At 45.7% G+C, this 20,272-nt stretch overlaps 1 protein-coding gene across 1 annotated transcript in view; it reads right to left on the minus strand.

Annotated features, from left to right (window-relative positions):
* Nucleotides 1-20,011, minus strand: part of LOC116969987 (tubulin gamma-1 chain-like) — a 46,182-nt gene extending 26,171 nt beyond the window's left edge. The window contains exons 1-3 of the mRNA XM_033016733.1: nt 19,898-20,011; nt 17,111-17,205; nt 7-150 (exon numbers count right to left, since the gene is read on the minus strand). Of these exons, the coding sequence (XP_032872624.1) occupies nt 7-150; nt 17,111-17,205; nt 19,898-20,011 (353 nt within the window). The remainder of the gene's footprint in view (nt 1-6; nt 151-17,110; nt 17,206-19,897) is intronic.
* Between the last annotated feature and the right edge of the window lie 261 nt (nt 20,012-20,272).

Below are 20,272 nucleotides of genomic sequence, written 5' to 3' on the forward strand. Positions count from 1 at the left end.
TGATACCTGAACACATCTCTGACTGACGTCCACACGGGGTGGTCAGACCTGATACCTGGACACGTCTCTTCCTCTGGGGCTGTGGACGATGTCCCGCTGGGCTCTCCGGTTCTTGACTCTTTGTGTCCCTCACCTCCGTCACTCTGGGGCCTTGGAACAAGTGAAAATACGGGAGAGTGAGAGTGGAATCACCAAAATACATCACCAGCATGTGACAGGAAATGGTAGAATGGAGGACTTCAAGGTCTAGAGAAACCTCAACCACTTGCTGACTGTCTCTTCCACTGACTATCCCTCCACAACCTCTGACACTGCCCGCAATCCAAGTAGGGACCAGCTTCAGGACTGACCATGGGGATCCGCGTTCCCATCAATGATCCCAGTGCTAATTCCTGAGGTGACAGACCCTGCTGGGGCGTTGGTCTAACTGGGACCAGAGTTTCCAATTGCGGCTTCCTCTGGTGCCCAAGTGGTGTCAAACTATGGATCAGGCAGAGAATTGAGGAGTGCAGGGAAAAGGGAAAAGGCTGGGGAGATGGGAGGTGTCACCAAGACCAGAAATATCATCAGTGTCTACAGGAGGAACGTCCAACCCCAAACACACAATTAAAAGACTAAGACATAGGAGCAAAATTAGGCCATTTAGCCCAACGGCCTTGCTCCACCATCATGGCATTTTCCCCTCTCATCGCCATTCCCCTGCAACATTACTAATCAAGAAGCTATCAAACTCTGTTTTAAAAATACCCAAGTGCCTCCACCACCGTCTGTGCCAATGAATTCCAGTTTCACCATCCTCTAACTAAAGAAATTCTTCCTCAATTCCATGCTAGAGATACATCCTTTTATTCTCAGGATGTGCCCTCTGTTCCTAGCCTCCCCTCGACTGGACACATCTTCCCACTTGTACCCTGTCTGGGCCTTTGGTTGGATTCAATGAGATCCCCCCTAGTAGTTTTAATCACCAGTGACTACATCCCAGTGCCGTCACACACTCCTCATCCCTAATCATCCACGGGATCATTGATATAAACATATGGACCATCTCCAATGCCAGCACATCCTTCCTCAGAAATGGGGCTAAAAAGTGCTCGCAATATTCCGCTGCTCTAACCAGCGCCTTATAAAGTTTGTATAATTTGTTTTATATACTGACTGCCTCCGCCCACGGTTTGGGTTGTCTTTTATTTTTTATTATGTTTAGAGTGTTTTTTTTGTTTTTTTCAGTATTTTATGTGGGGGAAAGCGGGTAGGGTAAGGGGAAACCGTCCTTCAGTCGCTTCCTGGTGAGGAATGCGGCTATTATCCGCGTCGAAAAGCTGGCTGCATACTTATCATACTTATATAATATTATTTTGAATATAGAAATACCTACAACCGATAATATTAGAAGAGACTGAGAACAAGAACTAGCTATAAAAATTTCAAAAGAGAGCTGGGATAAACACTTACTATATGTGCATAAATGCTCGATCAATGTACGACACACTCTAATCCAATATAAAACATTACATAGACTATATTAGTCAAAAACTAAAATAAATAAACTTTTCCCAATGTCTCACCCATTTGTGATAAATGTCAGTCACAAGAAGCTAACATAGCGCACTCTTTTGTTTTCTGTATAAAAATTCAAAAATTCTGGAACGAAATATTTGAAATCTTCACAAAATTATTTAAAACAAAACTGCTACCAAAAGCAGAATGGATCATTTTTGGAATATCGGCAGGTAACCCAGAATTAAATATGTTTCAAAAGAACTTACTTAATTATGGGCTAATAATGGGAAAAAAGCTTAGGCTCAAATTTGGAAAAATGCTCCATACCAACAATAAAAATGTAGATTTCAAACATGTTCGAAACACTACACTTGGAAGAGATGAGACTCCTCCTAGCAGGCAAAGCAGATCACTTCCAAAAGACGTGGTCTGCATTTATGGAACTATTACAAGCATAAAGTGCAATAGTAAGTTAAAACATAAACGGTACCAGGATCTGGTAACGGGGGGTATAAAATAATTTTTTAATAAAAACACGGTTGGTATATCCTTTTTTGTGGAGTTTTGTGTTACAATAGAGCGATTGATTTTCCTTTCTTCTTTTTTTCTTTTCTTTCTAGCGTCTTATTTAATTTCTTTACTTCCTTCTCTAATTCCTTCGCTAAGGGGCTTTCTTCTCCCAACACTTTCCTGCACCTTCACGATTCTTGCTTACTTTCCTTACTCCTTTTATTTCTATCTTTTTTAAAGCTCAAAAAATGAAGTGGTACAACATAATGTAATAAGATATATGTGATGTGTATTCATGTAATTTACTGTACTTCTAAGAAAAAAAAAGAAAAAAAAAGAAAAGCTGGCTGCAGGGACTGGCGATAATGTGTGAGGGGGCTTGGGTAGCTGAGGATGTGTCTCCCACTGGGACCGATGATGATTCATCCCTCCAAGATGGCGGCGGCGCGGGCACATCGCAACGCCCTGTGTCTCACGAGAATCAGCGAACTAGCAATAGTTTACTTACTTGTTTCAAGTCTGTTCACACGGAGCAGTCTTGCGTTCCTATCGTACAGCCGACAGGAACTTCTGGACATCGGTTCCTACAGCTGCAACACCATTTTGGTCTCGCTTCTGAACTAGCCAGAACAGCGGAGCAGCGTAGCGTGCCAAGCCAGCTCGGCCAACCAGAAGCACCCATAGATGGCGACGCAAACGCAAACACCGCCGCGGATGCTGAGATGGGTTAAAGGCTAGGTTATGGTTAACCCCACACAAGCTATCGATTCCTAGCCTTTTCCTCTCCAACGTACGCTCACAGGCGAACAAAATGGATAAACTCTGGCTACGGATAACCTCCCACAACTGGATTAAAGATTGCAGCATCATGATCTTCACAGAAACATGGCTTAACATCGACGTTCCTGACAGCACCATCGAGCTAACGGGGCGTCATATACTCCGAGCGGACAGAACAACAGACTTAGGTACGACCAGAGGTGAGGGTCTGTGCATTTATGTAAATAAAGCTTGGTGCATGGACACTACCATCAACGAGAGTCACTGCTCAGCTAACCTCGAGTTTCTCATGGTTAAATGCAGACCATTCTTTCTTCCCAGAGTGTTTATTTCCACTGTTGTGACTGCAGCCTATATTCCTCCTGATGCTAATGCTAAGCTTGCAATGAAGGAACTGCATACTGCCATGAGCAAACAGCAGACTCACAACCCCAAGGCAGCCTTCATTGTTGCGGGTGACTTAAATCACTCCAACTTGAAGACTGTACTCCCCAAATTCCACCAACATGACTCCGTCGCCACTAGAGAAGACAAGACACTGGACAAAGTTTACACAAACATGGCTGAAGCTTACAAAGCCATCCCCCTACCCCACCTTGGACAGTATGATCACCTCTCATTGTTCCTGCTCCCAAAGTACTCTCCACTCAACAGACGTGTTAAACCCACAGTGAGGACTGTTAAAGTTTGGTCAGAGGGAGCGGACTCTACACTTCAGCAGGGTTTTGGAAACACTGACTGGAATGTGTTTGCAGCTCAGGCCACCCTTGACTCCCACACGGACATTGATTCTTATACCTCCTCCGTTTTGGACTTTATAAACTCCACCATTAACAGTGTCACCTTCCTCAAACGGATTACCACATTCCCGAATCAGAAGCCATGGATGAACAGAGAGGTCAGGCTACTGCTGAAGGCACGTGACAACGTTTTCAGGTCAGGCGATGCTCGAGCCTACAGTTCATCCAGGGCTAACCTGAAGAGGGGCATCAAGAAGGCCAAGCACAGCTACAAGCTAAGGATCGAGCAGCACTTCAAGAACAACTCCGACCCCCGACGCATGTGGCAAGGCATCCAGGCCATCACGGACTATAGACCCACCAACACCACCCCCACATCCAGCGACGCCTCCTTCCTTGAGGAGCTTAACCACTTTTATGGCCGCTTTGACAGGGACAATCAAGAGATGGCCATCAAGGTTGTGCTCCCTGCTGATCATCAACCCCTCACACTCACCCCCATCGACGTGTATGCAGCACTGAGCAGGATTAATGCACAAAAGGCTGCTGGCCCTGACGGCATCCCCGGGCGTGTCCTCAGGGCCTGTGCTGCGCAGCTGACAGACGTCTGGACTGACATCTTCAACCTGCCACTTGCCCAAGCAGTTGTCCCCACGTGCCTTAAAACCACCTCCATTGGGCCGGTGCCAAAACACTCCACTGCGGTGAGTCTCAACGACTTCCGCCCAGTTGCATTTACCCCCATCATCACCAAGTGCTTCGAGAGGCTGGTCCTGGCACACCTCAAAGGCTGCCTACCTCCCACACTGGACCCCTATCAGTTCGCCTACTGCAAGAACAGGAGTACGGAGGATGCCATCTCCACGGCACTTCACTCCGCCCTCTCCCACCTCGACAACAGAGACACCTACGTGAGAATGCTCAGCATTTAACACCATTATCCCGTCCAAACTGATCACCAAACTCATCGACCTGGGCATTGACCCCTCCCAGGGCTCTCACTTAATTATTTTTCTCTGTTGTCAGCAGGGCAACCGTGGCAGCTTTTTAAGTTGCCAAATTACAGTTTAGGTGGTCATTTTGCATGGCGCGTGCGATAATGTGCTTGGACGAAGTGGGTAGTTACCAGTCGGAATTATGCTCAATGAAGCATTCACATATTATTTATGCTTCAAATAAAGTCACAAACTAAACATATTCACCAATCAAGATATGATATATACCACAATGACATGCAGCAAAATTATAATACAGTTTCTCAACTCTTTTTACACATTGCAATGAATTCAATTTCTATTATTTCTTTCCACTTCCAAACAAAAATGTGGTTGGATTATTCAGCGTATGATCAACCTCGGTGAGACCAAGCACAGGCTTGGCGATCGCTTCGCACAACACCTCCACTCAGTTTGCAATAACCAACCTGATCTCCCGGTGGCTCTACACTTCAACTCCCCTTCCCATTCCGAATCCGACCTTTCTGTCCTGGGGTTCCTCCATGGCCAGAGTGAGTCCCACCGCATATTGGAGGGGCAACACCTCATATTTGCTTCGGTAGTTTACACCCCAGCGGTATGAACATTGACTTCTCTAATTGCTTTTTCCCTCCTTCCCCTCCCATTCCCAGCTCTCCCACAGCCTACTGTCGCCGCCTCTTCCTTTCTTTTTCATGTCATTCCCTCCCCCCCCCCCCCCTCACCGACATCAATCTGAAGAAGGGTCTCGACCCGAAACATCGTCTATTCCTTCTCTCCACAGATGCTGCCTTACCCGCTGATTTTCTCCAGCTTTTTTGTCTACCAATGGGATCCAACTACTGGCCACATCTTCCCATCTCCTTCCCTGTTGGTTTTCCAGAGACCGCTCCCTTCCATAACTCCCTGGTCAATTTGTCCCTTCCCACCCAAACCGCCCCCTCTCCTGGCACTTTCCATTGCAACCGCAGGGATGCTACACAGTGTAGATTGTACAACATTGAGGGTTGATCATGGAACATAGAAAAGCACAGCACAGGAACAGCCGCCTCGGCCCACAATTTCAATGCCAAAGAGGTTGGTGAGAGCGTAGCCACTGAATAAATCCCTGCCAGCTTAGTACAGGGTCAGTGACACTGACTGTGTATATGGGAAATGGAGCAGAACATCTTATCAGTTCGCTGAGACAGGCCATTCAGCACCACTGGTCCATGCCGGGGTATTTATCTGATGTGCTCAGGCAGAGTGCAGGTGCCATTACATTCGAGCTGCAGGCTTGTGGGTTCAATTCCCACTCCAAAAATCTGAACCTAAACATTAGAGCGACACAAAAGATACAATTACGCCGGAAAGAGTGCAGAAAAGATTTACAAGAATGTTGCCAGGACTCGAGGGACTGAGTTAGAGGGAGAGGTTGGGCTGCTGGGACTTTGTTCCTTGGAAGATTGTACAAGGTTGAGGTTTGAACATGGAACATAGAAAAGTACAGCATAGGAACAGACGCCTTGACCCACAATTTCAAAAAGCCAAACATGATGCCAAGATAAATTAACCTCCTCTGCCTGCATATGAACTATATCTTCCATTCTCTCAATACTCACGTGTCCATCTAAAAGCCTCTTAAATGACACTATCTCCAGCACAACCTCCAGCAGCATGTTCCAGGCACCTAGCCCCCTCTGTGTAAAAAGTCTTGCCCGTTACATCTCCTTAACCTTTACCCCTCTTACTTTAAAGCAATGTCCAGATATTGTTCCCGATGTTGGGGAAGTCCAGAACAAGGGGTCACAGTTTAAGGATAAGGGGGAAATCTTTTAGGACCGAGATGAGGAAAACTTTTTTCACACAGAGAGTGGTGAATCTGTGGAATTCTCTGCCGCAGAAGGTAGTTGAGGCCAGTTCATTGGCTATATTTAAGAGGGAGTTAGATATGGCTAAAGGGATCAGGGGGTATGGAGAGAAGGCAGGTACAGGATACTGAGTTGGATGATCAGCCATGATCATATTGAATGGCGGTGCAGGCTCGAAGAACCGAATGGTTTACTCCTGCACCTATTTTCCATGTTTCTATGTTTCCACTAGTCTATTTCCACCCTGGGGAAAAGTATTTCTGACTGTCTACCCTGTCTGCGCATCTCATAATTATTTTTATCGGTTTGAAAGAAACAAGAAGAAGTATAAGGAGTAAAGTAGATGAGCTTCAGGCTCAGTTAGAGCTTGGTAGATATAATAATAATAATAATAAGAATACATTTTATTTATGGGCGCCTTTCAAGAGTCTCAAGGACACCTTACAAAAATTTAGCAAGTAGAGGAAAAACATGTAAGCGGAATGAAATAAATAGTAGAGACATGACTAGTACACAAATTAAAGACAGAACTCAATTCAAAACACAATATGAGGCAATTCAAGCACAGATGAAAAGGGAGGGGTACGTGAGGCTAAGGATAGGCAGAGGTGAAGAGATGGGTCTTGAGGCGGGACTGGAAGATGGTGAGGGACACGGAATTCCGGATCAGTTGTGGGAGGGATTTCCAGAGCCTGGGAGCTGCCCTGGAGAAGGCTCTGTCCCCAAAACTGCGGAGGTTGGATTTGTGGATGGAGAGGAGACCGGCTGATGTGGATCTGAGGGACCGCGAGGGTTGGTAGGGGGAGAGGAGGTCAGTGAGATATGGGGGGGGGGGGGGGGTGGAGGGCTTTGTAGGTGAGGACCAGGATTTGATATGAGGATTTGATATGAGGATTTGAGGACCAGATATGACATTGTGGGGATTACTGAGACATGGCTGCAGGAGGATCGGGCCTGGGAACTTAATATGCAGGGTTATACACCCTATAGAAAGGACAGGCAGGTGGGCAGAGGAGGGGGGGGTTAGCTCTGCTGGTGAGGGAGGGAATTCAGTCCCTTGTGAGGGAAGACATAGGGACTGACAAGGTAGAGTCACTGTGGATTGAGTTGAGGAATTGTAAAGGCAAGAAGACACTAATTGGTGTTATTTACAGACTCCCAAATTGTAGCCCGGATGTAGGGTGTAAGTTGCAGCAGGAGTTAAAACTGGCATGTAACAAAGGTAATGCCACTGTGGTGATGAGGGATTTCAATATGCAGGTAGATTGGGAAAATCAGGTTGGTTCAGGACCTCAAGAAAGAGAGTTTGTAGAATGCCTCCGAGATGGATTCTTCCAGCAGCTTGTAATGGAGCCGACCAGCGAAAAGGCAATTCTGGATTTAGTGTTATCCAATGAACCAGATATGATAAGAGAACTCGAGGTAAAGGAGCCGCTTGGAGGTAGTGATCATAATATGATTAGTTTTCATTTGCAATTTGAGAATGAGAACGTTATATCGGAAGTGGCAGTGATGCAGTTGAACAAAGGGGACTATGAAGGCATGAGAGGGGAGCTGGCCAAAGTAGACTTGAAAGGGATCCTAGCAGGAATGACGGTGGAACAGCAATCCGGAATCCAGGATCATTTCATTGCTAAAAGGAAGAAAGATTCTAAGGGAGTAGGAGGCAAGCGTGGCTGACAAGAGAAGTTTGGGGTAGAATAAAACTAAAAGAAAAGATGTATAACACAGCAAAGAGTAGCTGGAAGCCAGAGGATTGGGAAACTTTCATTGGACAACAGAAGGAAACAAAACGGGCAATATGGGCTGAAAAGATGATGTATGCAGGGAAGCTGGCCAGGAATATAAAGAAGGACAGTAAACGCTTCTTTAGATATGTTAAGGGAAAAAGAGTAGGAAACTCAAATGTGGGTCCCTTGAAGGCAGGCACGGGTGAAATTATTGTGGGCAACAAGGAAATGGCAGAATAGTTGAATAGATACTTCGGATCTGTCTTCACTAAGGAAGACACAAACAATCTCCCAGATGTACTGGAGGACAGAGGATCTAAGGGGGTAGAGGAACTGAAAGAAATGTTCATTAGGCGAGAAATAGTATTGGGTAGGCTAATGGGACTGAAGGATGATAAATCCCCTGGGCCTGATGGTCTGCATCCCAGGGTCCTCAGGGAAGTGGCTCTAGAAATAGTGGATGCCTTAGTGATTGTTTTCCAAAGTTCAATAGATTCAGGATCAGTCCCTGTGGATTGGAGGATAGCTAATGTTATCCCACTTTTCAAGTAAGGAGCGAGAGTGAAAACGGGGAATTACAGACCAGTTAGCCTGACTTCGGTGGTGGGAAAGATGCTGGAGTCAATTATTAAAGAGGTAATAATGGGGCATTTGGATAGCAGTAAAAGGATTAGTCCAAGTCAACATGGATTTATGAAAGGGAAATCATGCTTGACTAATCTTCTGCAATTTTTTGAGGATATGACAAGTAAAATGGGTGAAGGGGAGCCAGTGGATGTAGTGTATCTAGACTTTCAGAAAGCCTTTGATAATGTCCCGCATGGGAGACTGGCGACTAAAATTAGAGCACATGGTATTGGGGGTAGGGTGTTGACATGGATAGAAAATTGGTTGGCAGACCGGAAGCAAAAAAAGTAGGAGTGAACGGGTTATTTTCAGAATGGCAAGCAGTGGCGAGTGGAGTGCCGCAAGGCTCGGTGTTGGGGCCGCAACTGTTTACCATATATATTAATGATTTGAAAGAGGGAATTAGGAGCAACACTAGAAAGTTTGCAGATGACACAAAGCTTGGTGGCAGTGTGAACTGTGAAGAGGATGTTCAGAGGTTGCAGGGTGACCGGGACAGGTTGAGTGAGTGGGAAGATGCGTGGCAGATGCAGTATGATATAGATAAATATGACGTTATCCACTTTGGCGGCAAAAATAAGGGGGCCGATTATTATCTCAACGGGGTTAGGTTAGGTAAGAGGGAGGAACAACGATACCTGGGTGTCCTTGTACACCGGTCACTGAAAGTTGGCGTGCATGTACAGCAGGCAGTGAAGAAAGCTAATGGAATGTTGGCCTTCATAACAAGAGGATTTCAGTATAGGAGTAAAGAGGTTCTTCTGCAGTTGTATAGGGCTCTGGTGAGACCACATCTGGAATATTGTGTACAGTTTTGGTCCCCTAATTTAAGGAAGCACATCCTTGTGATTGAGGCAGTGCAGCGTAGGTTCACGTGATTGATCCCTGGTATGGCGGGACTGTCATATGAGGAAAGATTGAAAAGAATAGGCTTGTATTCACTGGAGTTTAGAAGAATGAGGGGACTCTTATAGAAACATATAAAATTATAAATGGACTGGACAAGCTAGATGCAAGAAAAATGTTCCCTATGTTGGGCAAGTCCAGAACCAGGGGCCACAGTGTTAGAATAAAGGGTAGGTCATTTAAGACTGAGGTGAGAAAAACCTTTTTCTCCTAGAGAGTTGTGAATTTATGGAATTCCCTGCCACAGAGGGCAGTGGAGGCCAAATCACTGGATGGATTTAAGAGAGAGTTAGATAGAGCTCTCGGGGCTAATGGAGTCAAGGAATATGGGGAGAAGGCAGGCACGGGTTATTGATAGGGGACGATCAGCCATGATCACAATGAATGGCGGTGCTGGCTCGAAAGGTCGAATGGCCTCCTCCTGCACCTATTTTCTATGTTTCTATGTCTCTATTACATTCTCAAAGGGAGGGTGAGTGCTGTGCATGTTGGCACAAATGACATTAGGAAAAAGGAAGAGGTCCTGCAAAATGAATATAGGTAATTAGACAAAAGGTTGAAAAGCAGGACCTCCAGTACCATGTGACAATGAGGGTAGGTACAAGACATTTGGAGAGATAAATGTGTGGCTGAGGAGTTGTTGCAGGGGGTAGGGATTTAGATTTTTGAACCATTGGAATCTCCTCTGGAGCAGAGGTGATCTATAAAAGAAGGATGGGTTGCACTTGAACTGGAGACGAACCAATATCCTGGCAGGAACGTTTGCTGCTGATAGTCGGGGTGGGTTTAAATTACATTTGCTGGGTGCGGGGGGGGGGGGGGTCCACTGCAGAATAGAGGCAGGTGAGAGGCTGGAACTAGGTGTGGAAGGTGATAAAGAAAGCTCACTGGCGGGATAGGCAGTAGCAGAGCAGGAAGCGACGTTGGACTGAATTGAATCCATTTTGTGCGATGGGTGAGACTTAGATAGGTACATGCGACAGGGACATTTTAAACATTACATAAACATGGCTTAGAGATGTACAGAACTAGCAGCTTAATGATCCAGGGTAGGTAAAGATGTGAGAGGTACAAGATAGAGGTGGGGGTAAAAGAGGAGGGGGAGTTGCTCGATTGATTAAGGAGAATGTCACAGCAGTAATCAGATGACATTTCTGAAGGCTCTTGCAATAAGGTTATAGGGGTGGAGCTGAGAAATAAAGAACAGATGATCAGCTTGTTGGGAGTGTACTATAGGCCTTTAAATAGTCAACGGGAATTACAAGAACAAATGAGCAAGGAGATTGCAGACATCTGACTAATGGGGTTACTATCATCGGGGGTTTTAACTTTCCCAACATAGACTGGGACTGCCAGAGTATCAAGGACTGAGATGGGACGAAATTTGTCAAATGAATTCAGGAAAGTTTCCTCAGGCAATATTTAGAGGCCACAATGCGGGAGAGCAAGCCTGATATTCTCTTTGGAAATTGGGACAGGCAGTTGCATGAAATGTCAGTGGACGAGTGTTTTAGGACCAATGACCACAGTTCTATTAGCTTTAAAATAGTTATGGATAAAGGGATGGTGGGCCCACAAGTTAAAATTCTAAATTGGGACTAGTGTAACTTTGATGGTATAAGATAGGAACATTCTCAAGTTGATTGGACAATAGACAATAGGTGCAGAAGTAGGCCATTCGGCCCTTCGGGCCAGCACCGTCATTCAATGTGATCATGGCTGATCATCCCCAATCAGTACCCTGTTCCTGCCTTCTCCCCATATCTCCTGACTCCGCTAGTTTTAAGAACCCTATCTAGGTCTCTCTTGAAAGCATTCAGAGAACATGCCTCCACTGCCCTCTGAGGCAGAGAATTCCACAGACTCACCACTCTCTGTGAGCAAAAGTGTTTCTTTGTCTCCGTTCTAAATTGCTTACTCCTTATTCTTAAACTGTGGCCCCTGGTTCTGGACTCCCCCAATATCGGGAACATATTTCCTGCCTCTAGCGTGTCCAAACCCTTAACAATCTATATGTTTCAATGAGAACCCTTCTCCTCGTTCTAAACTCCAGAGTGTACAAACCCAGCTGCTCCATTCTCTCAGCATATGGCAGTCCCGCCATCCCGGGAATTAACCTTGTAAACCTACGCTGCACGCCCACATTAGCAAGGATGTCCTTCCTCAAATTAGGGGACCAAAACTGCACACAATACTCCAGATGTGGTCTCACTAGGACTCTGTACAACTGCAGGAGAACCTCTTTGCTCCTATATTCGATTCCTCTTGTTATAAAGGCCAATATGCCATTCGTTTTCTTCTGTACCTGCATGTTACTTTCATAGAATGATGTATAAGGACCCCCAGATCCCGTTGTACTTCCCCTTTTCCCAACTTGATGCCATTTTGATAGTAATCTGCCTTCCTGTTTTTGCTACCAAAGTGGATAACCTCACATTTATCTGCATTAAACTTCATCTGCCATGCATCTGCCCACTCCCCCAACCTGTCGAAGTCACCCTGCATTCACATAGCATCCTCCTCACAGAGCAAACTGCCACCCAGCTTTGTGTCATCTGCAAATTTGCTAATGTTACTTTGAATCCCTTCCTACAAATCATTGATGAATATTTTAAATACCTGCGGTCCCAGCACTGAGCCTTGCGGTACCCCACTAGTCACGGCCGGCCATTCTGAAAGGTACCCGTTAATCCCTACTCTTTGTTTCTCTTGGCGTAATTTGTTTGCAGGCAAAGGAACATCCGGAAAATGGGATGCTTTTAAAAATGTGATGGCATGAGCTCAGAGCATGCATGTTCCAATTCGAGCAAAGGGCAAGGCAGGTGGGAGTAAGGAAGCCTGCAAGATCAGAGAAATTGAGCCTCTGGTCTGGAAAAAGGAGGCATAGAACTTGCAGGCTTCTGAGACGATTCGGGAAAAACAGGATGGCAAAAAATAGGGAAATAATATTAAGGAAAATCCAGATAACTTTTATGTACATTAAGATAAAGAGGGTAAATAGAGAGTGAATAGGGTCCTCCAGAAACCAAAATGTTTATCTCTGTGTGATGCAGGAGATGGGCAAGATCCTCGATTAGGACAAGTCTGTAATATGGTCGAAGAGGTGCTGGATGTCCCAAGGTAATTGAAAGTACATAAATCTCATGAACATGATCAGATATATCCGAGGATACCGTTGGTAGCTCGAGAAGAATTGCAGGATCCCCGGCTGAGATACAGGAATCATAATTCGGCATGGGTGAGGTGCCGTAAGAGTGGAGGGTGGCTAATGTTGTGCCTCTATTTAAGAAGGGCTGCAAGGAAAAACCTTGGAACTATAGACCAGTAAGCCTAACATCTGTGGTAGGTAAATTGTAGATAGCAAAGATGGTTCCCAAAATTTACAATAGGATCTTGATCAGCTGGGTAATTCAGTTGAGGAATGGTTAATGGAATTTAATGCAGATAAGTGCAAGGCATTGCATTTTAGAAAGTCAAACCATGGTAGCATCTTCACAGTGAATGACAAGGCCCTGGGGAGTGTTGTCGAGCAGAGGGATATTGAAAGTGCAGATGCACAGTTCCCTGAAAGTGGCCTCACAGATAGATCTTGTGGTCAAGAAGCCTTTAGGCACATTAGCCTTCATCAGTCAAAGATTTGAGTATAAAAGTTGGAATGTTATGTTAACAGTTGTACAAGATGTTGGTGAGGCCAAATTTGAAGTATTGTGTTCAGTTTTGGTCAGCCTGTTAGAGGAAGGATATCGTTAAGCTGGAAAGAATGCAAAGAAGATCGATGAGAATATTGCCAGGACATGAGGGCCTGAGCTCTTGGGGCAGTCGAGCAGGCTAGGGCTTTATTCCTTTGAGCTCAGGAGGCTAAGGGGTGATCACATGAAGTTGTAGATATTATCGTCCATATAGTCTGAGCATTTGACAGCACTGGGCCTCTATTCACCGGAGTTTAGAAAGTTGAGGGGGGACCTCATTGAAACTTACAGAATCCTGAAAGGCATAAATAGAGTGGATGTGGAAAGGATGTTTCCACCAGTTGGAAAGGTTAGGACCAGCGGTTATAGTCACAGAATTAAAGGGCACTTGTTTAGATACGAGGTGAGGAGGAACTTCTTTAGTCAGAGGGTAGTTAATCTGTGGAACTCATTGCCACAGAGGGCTGTGGAGGCTGTCAGTGGATATTTTTAAGGCAGAGATAGACAAATCCTTGATTAGAACAGGTGTCAAGGGTTATAGGGTGAAGGCAGGAAAATGGAATTAGGAGGCAGAGATCAGCCATGATTGAATGGCGGAGTGGTCTCAATGGGCCAAATGGTCTAATTCTACTCGTGTAACGTGAACTTTTACCCTAAGAAGGGAAATCAGGAACAAGAGGAATTAAGTTTAATGTGAAAGGGAAAAGATTGAATAGAAATCTGAGGGCAGCATTTTCACACAGAGGGTAGGTAAATAGAACAAGCTGCTCGAGGAGGTAGTTTAAGCTTCGATCGCCCCGACGGCCCCGACCACGGGATAATAAAGAGGAAGAAGTTTAAACTTTATTGCCTTCCATTATAGTGAGGAGAGTGGGAAATCCGCTGTGGTGGATGTTCATGTTAATTTTGATGTAGCTGTGTGTCTTGTTGCTTTTTTTTAGTATGGCTGTATGGTAATATGAGTTTCACTGGACCTTAATTGGTACATGTGACAATAAACAGACCTTTGAACATTGAACAGACATTTGGACAGGTACTTGGATAGAAAAGGCTTCCAGGGATATGGGCCACATACAGGCAGGTGGAACTAATGATATCATATTTATATAATAGTATTCTAAATATAGACCTACCATCGACAGAGGTACTTAGAGAAGAGTGGGAACGGGAACTAATGATAAAAATTACGAAGGTTAAATGGGAAAAATACCTGATATATATTCACAAATGTTCAATTAATGTAAGACATAATTTAATTCAATTTAAAATTGTACATAGATTATATTACTCAAAAACAAGATTGAACAAATTTTATCCAAATATATCCGCCACTTGTGATAAATGTCTAGCCCAAAAGGCAACTATAACACACTCCTTAGTCTCCTGCATAAAACTTTATAGATTTTGGAATGATATTTTTGAAATATTTACAAAATTATTCAAGACAAGAATGGAACCTAATACTGAAATGATTATATTTGGCGTAATGGAAGATGGGAATAAATTGAACACATCTCAAAATCTATTCCTTAACTATGGTTTAATAATAGCAAAAAAATTAATTCTTAAATTTTGGAAAGGTACATCAATACCAACGCTTAAAATGTGGATTGCAAGTATGTTGGACACCGCTCATCTTGAGGAAATGCGATTCCTCCTAATGGATAAATCAGACCAATTCATAACGAGTTGGTCTCCATTCGTCGTTTTTTTGGAATCATATGGTGCAACACAATTGTAAAAAATAACTGTTTCAGGACTGGACGAGGGTTGGTCAAGACTATAAATAATGATCTCCTCTTTTTTTCTTTTCTTCTCTCTATTCTCTCTCTCAACTTTTTTCATTTACTCGTTTTCTTTTTTCACACACTATATATTTCACATCTTTCTATCCTTTACTATCTAACTTCTTTTTCTTATTCTAATCTTTTTTCAGTGTAACAAAAAAAAAAAAAAAAGAAGTTGTACATAAAATGTATTATGAAAATATATATTAGGCACTTTGGTGCCATATGACTGTACTTACTTCTAATAAAATAAAATATTAAAAAAAAAAAAAAAAAAAAAAAGAAAAGGCTTCCAGGGATATGGGCCACATACAGGCAGGTGGAACTAGCGTAGATAGGAAATCTGGTCTGTACAGGCTAGTTGGGCAGAAGAGCCTGTTTCCATGCAGTATGACTGTAGGTCTGATTAGAGATAGCCAGTGAGCAGGGCAGTTTATATGGACTTCAGAAGACCATTGACAAGTTGCCTTATGGTAGGCTAGTGTGGAAGGTTAGATCACATGGAATCCAAGACAAGCTACACAATTGGATTCAAGATTGGCTTGGAGGAAGGAGTCAGTGGGTAGTTTTGGTGCACAGTTTTTCTCACTGGAGGCCTGTGACCAGTGGAGTGATCCAGATGCCGGTGCTGTGTCCACTGTTGTTTGTTAGCTACATTAACAATTTGGATGACAGTGTCGTTAGCATTGTTAGTGAATTTGTAGACTATGGTAATAACACCATAATTGTTCAGTCACATTCAGGGAGAGCATGGTGACACTGGAATTCTCCACCCTGGAGGTTAGATTGTTGGTGATAGAAGGCATAGATCAGTTTTTCAAAGATAGGGAATGGAAAGCAGCATGCAGTGGCACAGGAGAAGAGTTGTGGTGTGGAGTAAATTGGCCATGGTCACATTAAATTACAGTGTGAGGAGACAGGTGGCCTACTCTTACTCTTGTCCCTTTTGTGTTATGGTTTAAAGGGGCAGAGTGCTTTGGGATGTGATTCTAGAGCAGTGGGTCTCAGCAGCCAGGTCTGGAGGAGATAAGGGAGGAGGTGAGATTTTAATGAGTAAGGCAAAACAAAATATACACCCCCTTCCAGTCCCAGGTCCCTCTCTTACCTCAGCCTTCCATGCATTAGTTGCTCAAAGATTCCCTGTGGCCTTACACAGACCTTGCCTCTGTCTCTGACATGTAGAGCCCAGTGTTTTCAGTCCATCTGCCAACTGTAACAAATGTGACATCAGTCAGGGGTACGACGGGGAAATAAAATTTGACTGTTAGAACTTTAATGGATGTTGGAATAAAATGGAGTCATGCAGCACCGCAAGTCTGCATTAATTTTCCCTTTCACATTCCCCTCTTGTGATTTTATAAACCTACATAAAGTCATCCCGTTAGCTCCTTTGCTCCATGGAAATCAATCCCAGCCTATCCAGCCTCTGCTTCTCACTCAAACCCTGGTAATCAATGGTAATCAATGTTGCATCTTTTCCAGTTTACTGACACCCTTCCTGTAGCAGGGTGACCACAACTGGACATATCCCAGCAGGTGTGGTCTCCTCGAGGTCTAGTACACTGAGACAGGACTCTGCAGAGTGAACCAGACATAGATGACCTCTTGGGCCGTTTGCACCCCCTGGCCTGGCTCCGTCTCCCAGCTCCAACCCCCTCCATGTCTCCCTCCTGCCTATTTCCCCCTCCCCAGTTCAAATCCCCTTCCTCCTCTGCGTCTGCCTCACGTGTCCTCAACCCTCACCATCCCCTCTGCCCCTCCCCACGACCCTGTGCCCATCCCCCTGCCCCCTTCCTTGCTCTCTCCTCTGCCCCCTCCCTGCTGCCCTGCCCCAGACCCCCCTCCCCTCCTGCCCCACTATCCCTCCCTCCCTCCCACCCGGCCCGGCCCGGCTGCACCACTCGCTGCCCATCCTCCTTCCACCCACTCACCGCTCCCTCCCTCCCTCCCTCCTCATCTGCACCCCCTCTCCCCACAACCTTCCCCATCCCCCCCTCACATCCCCATCCCCCCTCACCACATCCACATCACCACTCCACCAGACGGCATGACGTAGGGCGGGGCTTGCGCTCCTCCTGACGGCATGACGTATGGGCGGGACTTGCGCTCCATCTGACGGCATGACGTAGGGCGGGGCTTGCGCTCCACCTGACGGCAAGACGTAGGGCGGGGCTTGCGCTCCATCGGACGGCATGACGTAGGGCGGGGCTTGCGCTCCATCTGACGGCAAGACGTTGGGCGGGGCTTGCGCTCCATCTGACGGCGTGACGTGTGGCTCCCGTCTCTACCTGACGCCGGCTCATCGAGCTCACGGCGAAACTTACAAAGGGGCTCGCGATCTCCCTGACGGCGTGACGTAATCAGGGGGTCGCGGTCCGTCTGACCAAAGATCCTATAGCGGAGCAAGATAGACCACTCCTCCGAAATCCAATGGACTGACGTGTAGTACGTGACGGAACGGAGACGAGGAAACCTTTTCACACAGAGAGTTGTGAGTCTGTGGAATTCTCTGCCTCATAAGGCGGTGGAGGCCGATTCTCTGGATGCTTTGAAGAGAGACCTAGATAGGGCTCTTAAAGATAGCGGATAGGGAGAAGGCAGAAACAGGGTACTGATTGGGGATGGTACACAAAATTGCTGGGGAAACTCAGCGGGTGCAGCAGCATCTATGGAGCGAAGGAAATAGGCGACGTTTCGGGCCGAAACCCTTCTTCAGACTGATGGGGGGTGGGGAAAGAAAGAAGGACAAAGGGAGGAGGAGGAGGAGCCCGAGGGCGGGCGGATGGGAGGGTGGGAGGAGACAGCTAGAGGGTGAAGGAAGGGGAGGAGACAGCAAGGGCTAGCCAAATTGGGAGAATTCAATGTTGATGCCATAAGGGCGCAAGGTCCCCAGACGGAATATGAGGTGCTGTTCCTCCAATTTCCGCTGTTGCTCACTCTGGCAATGGAGGAGACCCAGGACAGAGAGGTCGGATTGGGAATGGGAGGGGGAGTTGAAGTGCTGAGCCACCGGGAGGTCAGGTAGGTTATTGCGGACTGAGCGGAGGTGTTTGGCGAAACTGATTGGGGATGATCAGCCATGATCACATTGAATGGTGGTGCTGGCTCGAAGGGCCGAATGGCCTACTCCTGCACCTATTTTCTATTCTCAAGCTGGAAAGGGTTCAGCGATGTTGCCAGGACTAGAGGGTGTGCGCTATAGGTAGCAATGTTACAAAATTTTGAGATTTTAAAAATCAAGTCTGTAATTTATCCCATCAGATAAAGCATAAAAATAAGTTTAATTTGACACCTAATTCACTTTCATATCTCAAGTATTTAAAAAGTTATGGCCATTTTCATACTCGGAAATGAGCATCTTGTTCCCTATTGATTTTCTATGGACATAACAAAAAAGTTGTGATCGTGAACAGTGAAAAGCCCATAACTTTCTTAAAAATTAAGAGAACTGAATGAAATTTTCAGTTATCATAGATTGAAGCATTCTGAAACAAATATAAAATAATCTTACTTGGATGACCTGAAATTAAAGCATATAATTAGTTAGTTACCTAATTGTAGCTAATTTCAGACTTCAATTACTAGATCTAAACATCTATCCATTTCTTAATAAATGATTAACATTTTTAAATAGCCTAAATGTCCAAATAATATTCACAAATAATTCACAATAAAATATGATTTTTAAATCTCATTTACATTAATTTATAGGCCAAATGGAAGGAATTCAGTGTTCAATTGCTGTAAATAAATGCCCATTTAAATCAGCTTTCCAGTGGGTCCCTGTGGAACGCGCTGGTTTAGAACGTTCACATTGCGGTAGATTTGTGCCCCAAATGCCCAGAAAAATACTGCGCGATATAATGGGCCCAAAATGAGCTACTCGCAATATTAAACTTTGTATAAAGGGATCTTTAGAAGCCCTTTTTAATGTAAAAATATACAACCTACCTTCTGTGGTTTGCTTTATGAGACCCTGCGGTTGCTGGCGGTCGCGGGTTTAGAGATTGATTTTTAAACTACTATAACTATTATTCAAGGCCTTTAAACCTAATAATAGATTTTGCGACGGGGTCTTCCAGCGATTTTTCGTTAATAATTAACTAGGCTGAACATCTTCGATTTGAACAGCCTAGAGAAAATCGCGTTTTAAACCCGCCCCCTCTAAACGGCGCCAAAATCGCGCACACCCGCAGCGGCAGATTTTCAAAGACGCTTCAGGTAGGCTTTGCAACATACCTACTATAGGGAGAGGTTGAGTAGGCTGGGTCTCTATTCCATGGAGCGTAGGAGGATGAGGGGTGATCTTACAGAGCTGTACAAAATCATGAGAGGAATAGATCGGGTAGATGCAGAGTCTTTTACCCAGAGTAGGGGAATCGAGGACCAGAGGACATAGGTTCAAGGTGAAGGGGAAAAGATTTAATAGGAATTCGACGGGTAACTTGGACACTCTGAGGGGTGATAAAATACTCCTGACCCAGGGTAAGGTGAGGTGGGGGAGGGGGTGGGGGTGGGTGGAGAGGGGGAGGAGGGTGGGTAGGGGGATGGTGGAGGGTGGGGAGTGGGAGGGGGATGGTGGGGGTGGCGAGGGGGTGGGTGGGGAGGGTGGTGAAGGGGGAGGGTGGGGAAGGGGGATGGTGGGGGTGGCGAGGGGGAGGGTGGTGAAGGGGGAGGGTGGGGAAGAGGATGGGGAGGGGAAGTGGAGTGGGGGATTGGGTGGGTGGGGGTGGTTGGGGAGGCAGAGGGGAAGCATGTCATGTGGGTTGTAAAGCCACCACCACTACCACATGCACTCTCTCACCTTGAGCTTCCCCTCCAGGGTGTGTGAGCGCTTGAAGCCGGAGTTCTTGTTCTCGGCTGTGATGGCACTGATGGCTCCCGTCTTCACCAGCATCTTGGCCTCCACTGTGGTCATGGCAGTGTAGGTCAGCGACTGGTCGTACAGCGCTGGGTGGTGGGGGGGGGGAGAAGCTGAACACCAGTTAGCGTGGGGTGGGGAGAGGGGCCGCTGCGGGCGGGAGGGAGGGGGTTGGGGGAGACACATAAAAATATTTTAAACGACTCGAAGGGCCGAATGGCCAATCCTGCACCTATTGTCAAGCTGGAAAGGGTTCAGAGATGTTGCCAGGACTAGAGGGTGTGAGCTTTAGGGAGAGGGTGAGTAGGCTGGGTCTCT

Source organism: Amblyraja radiata, unplaced genomic scaffold, assembly GCF_010909765.2.
Source record: "Amblyraja radiata isolate CabotCenter1 unplaced genomic scaffold, sAmbRad1.1.pri scaffold_461_ctg1, whole genome shotgun sequence".
In the NCBI taxonomy this organism is placed as follows: domain Eukaryota; kingdom Metazoa; phylum Chordata; class Chondrichthyes; order Rajiformes; family Rajidae; genus Amblyraja; species Amblyraja radiata.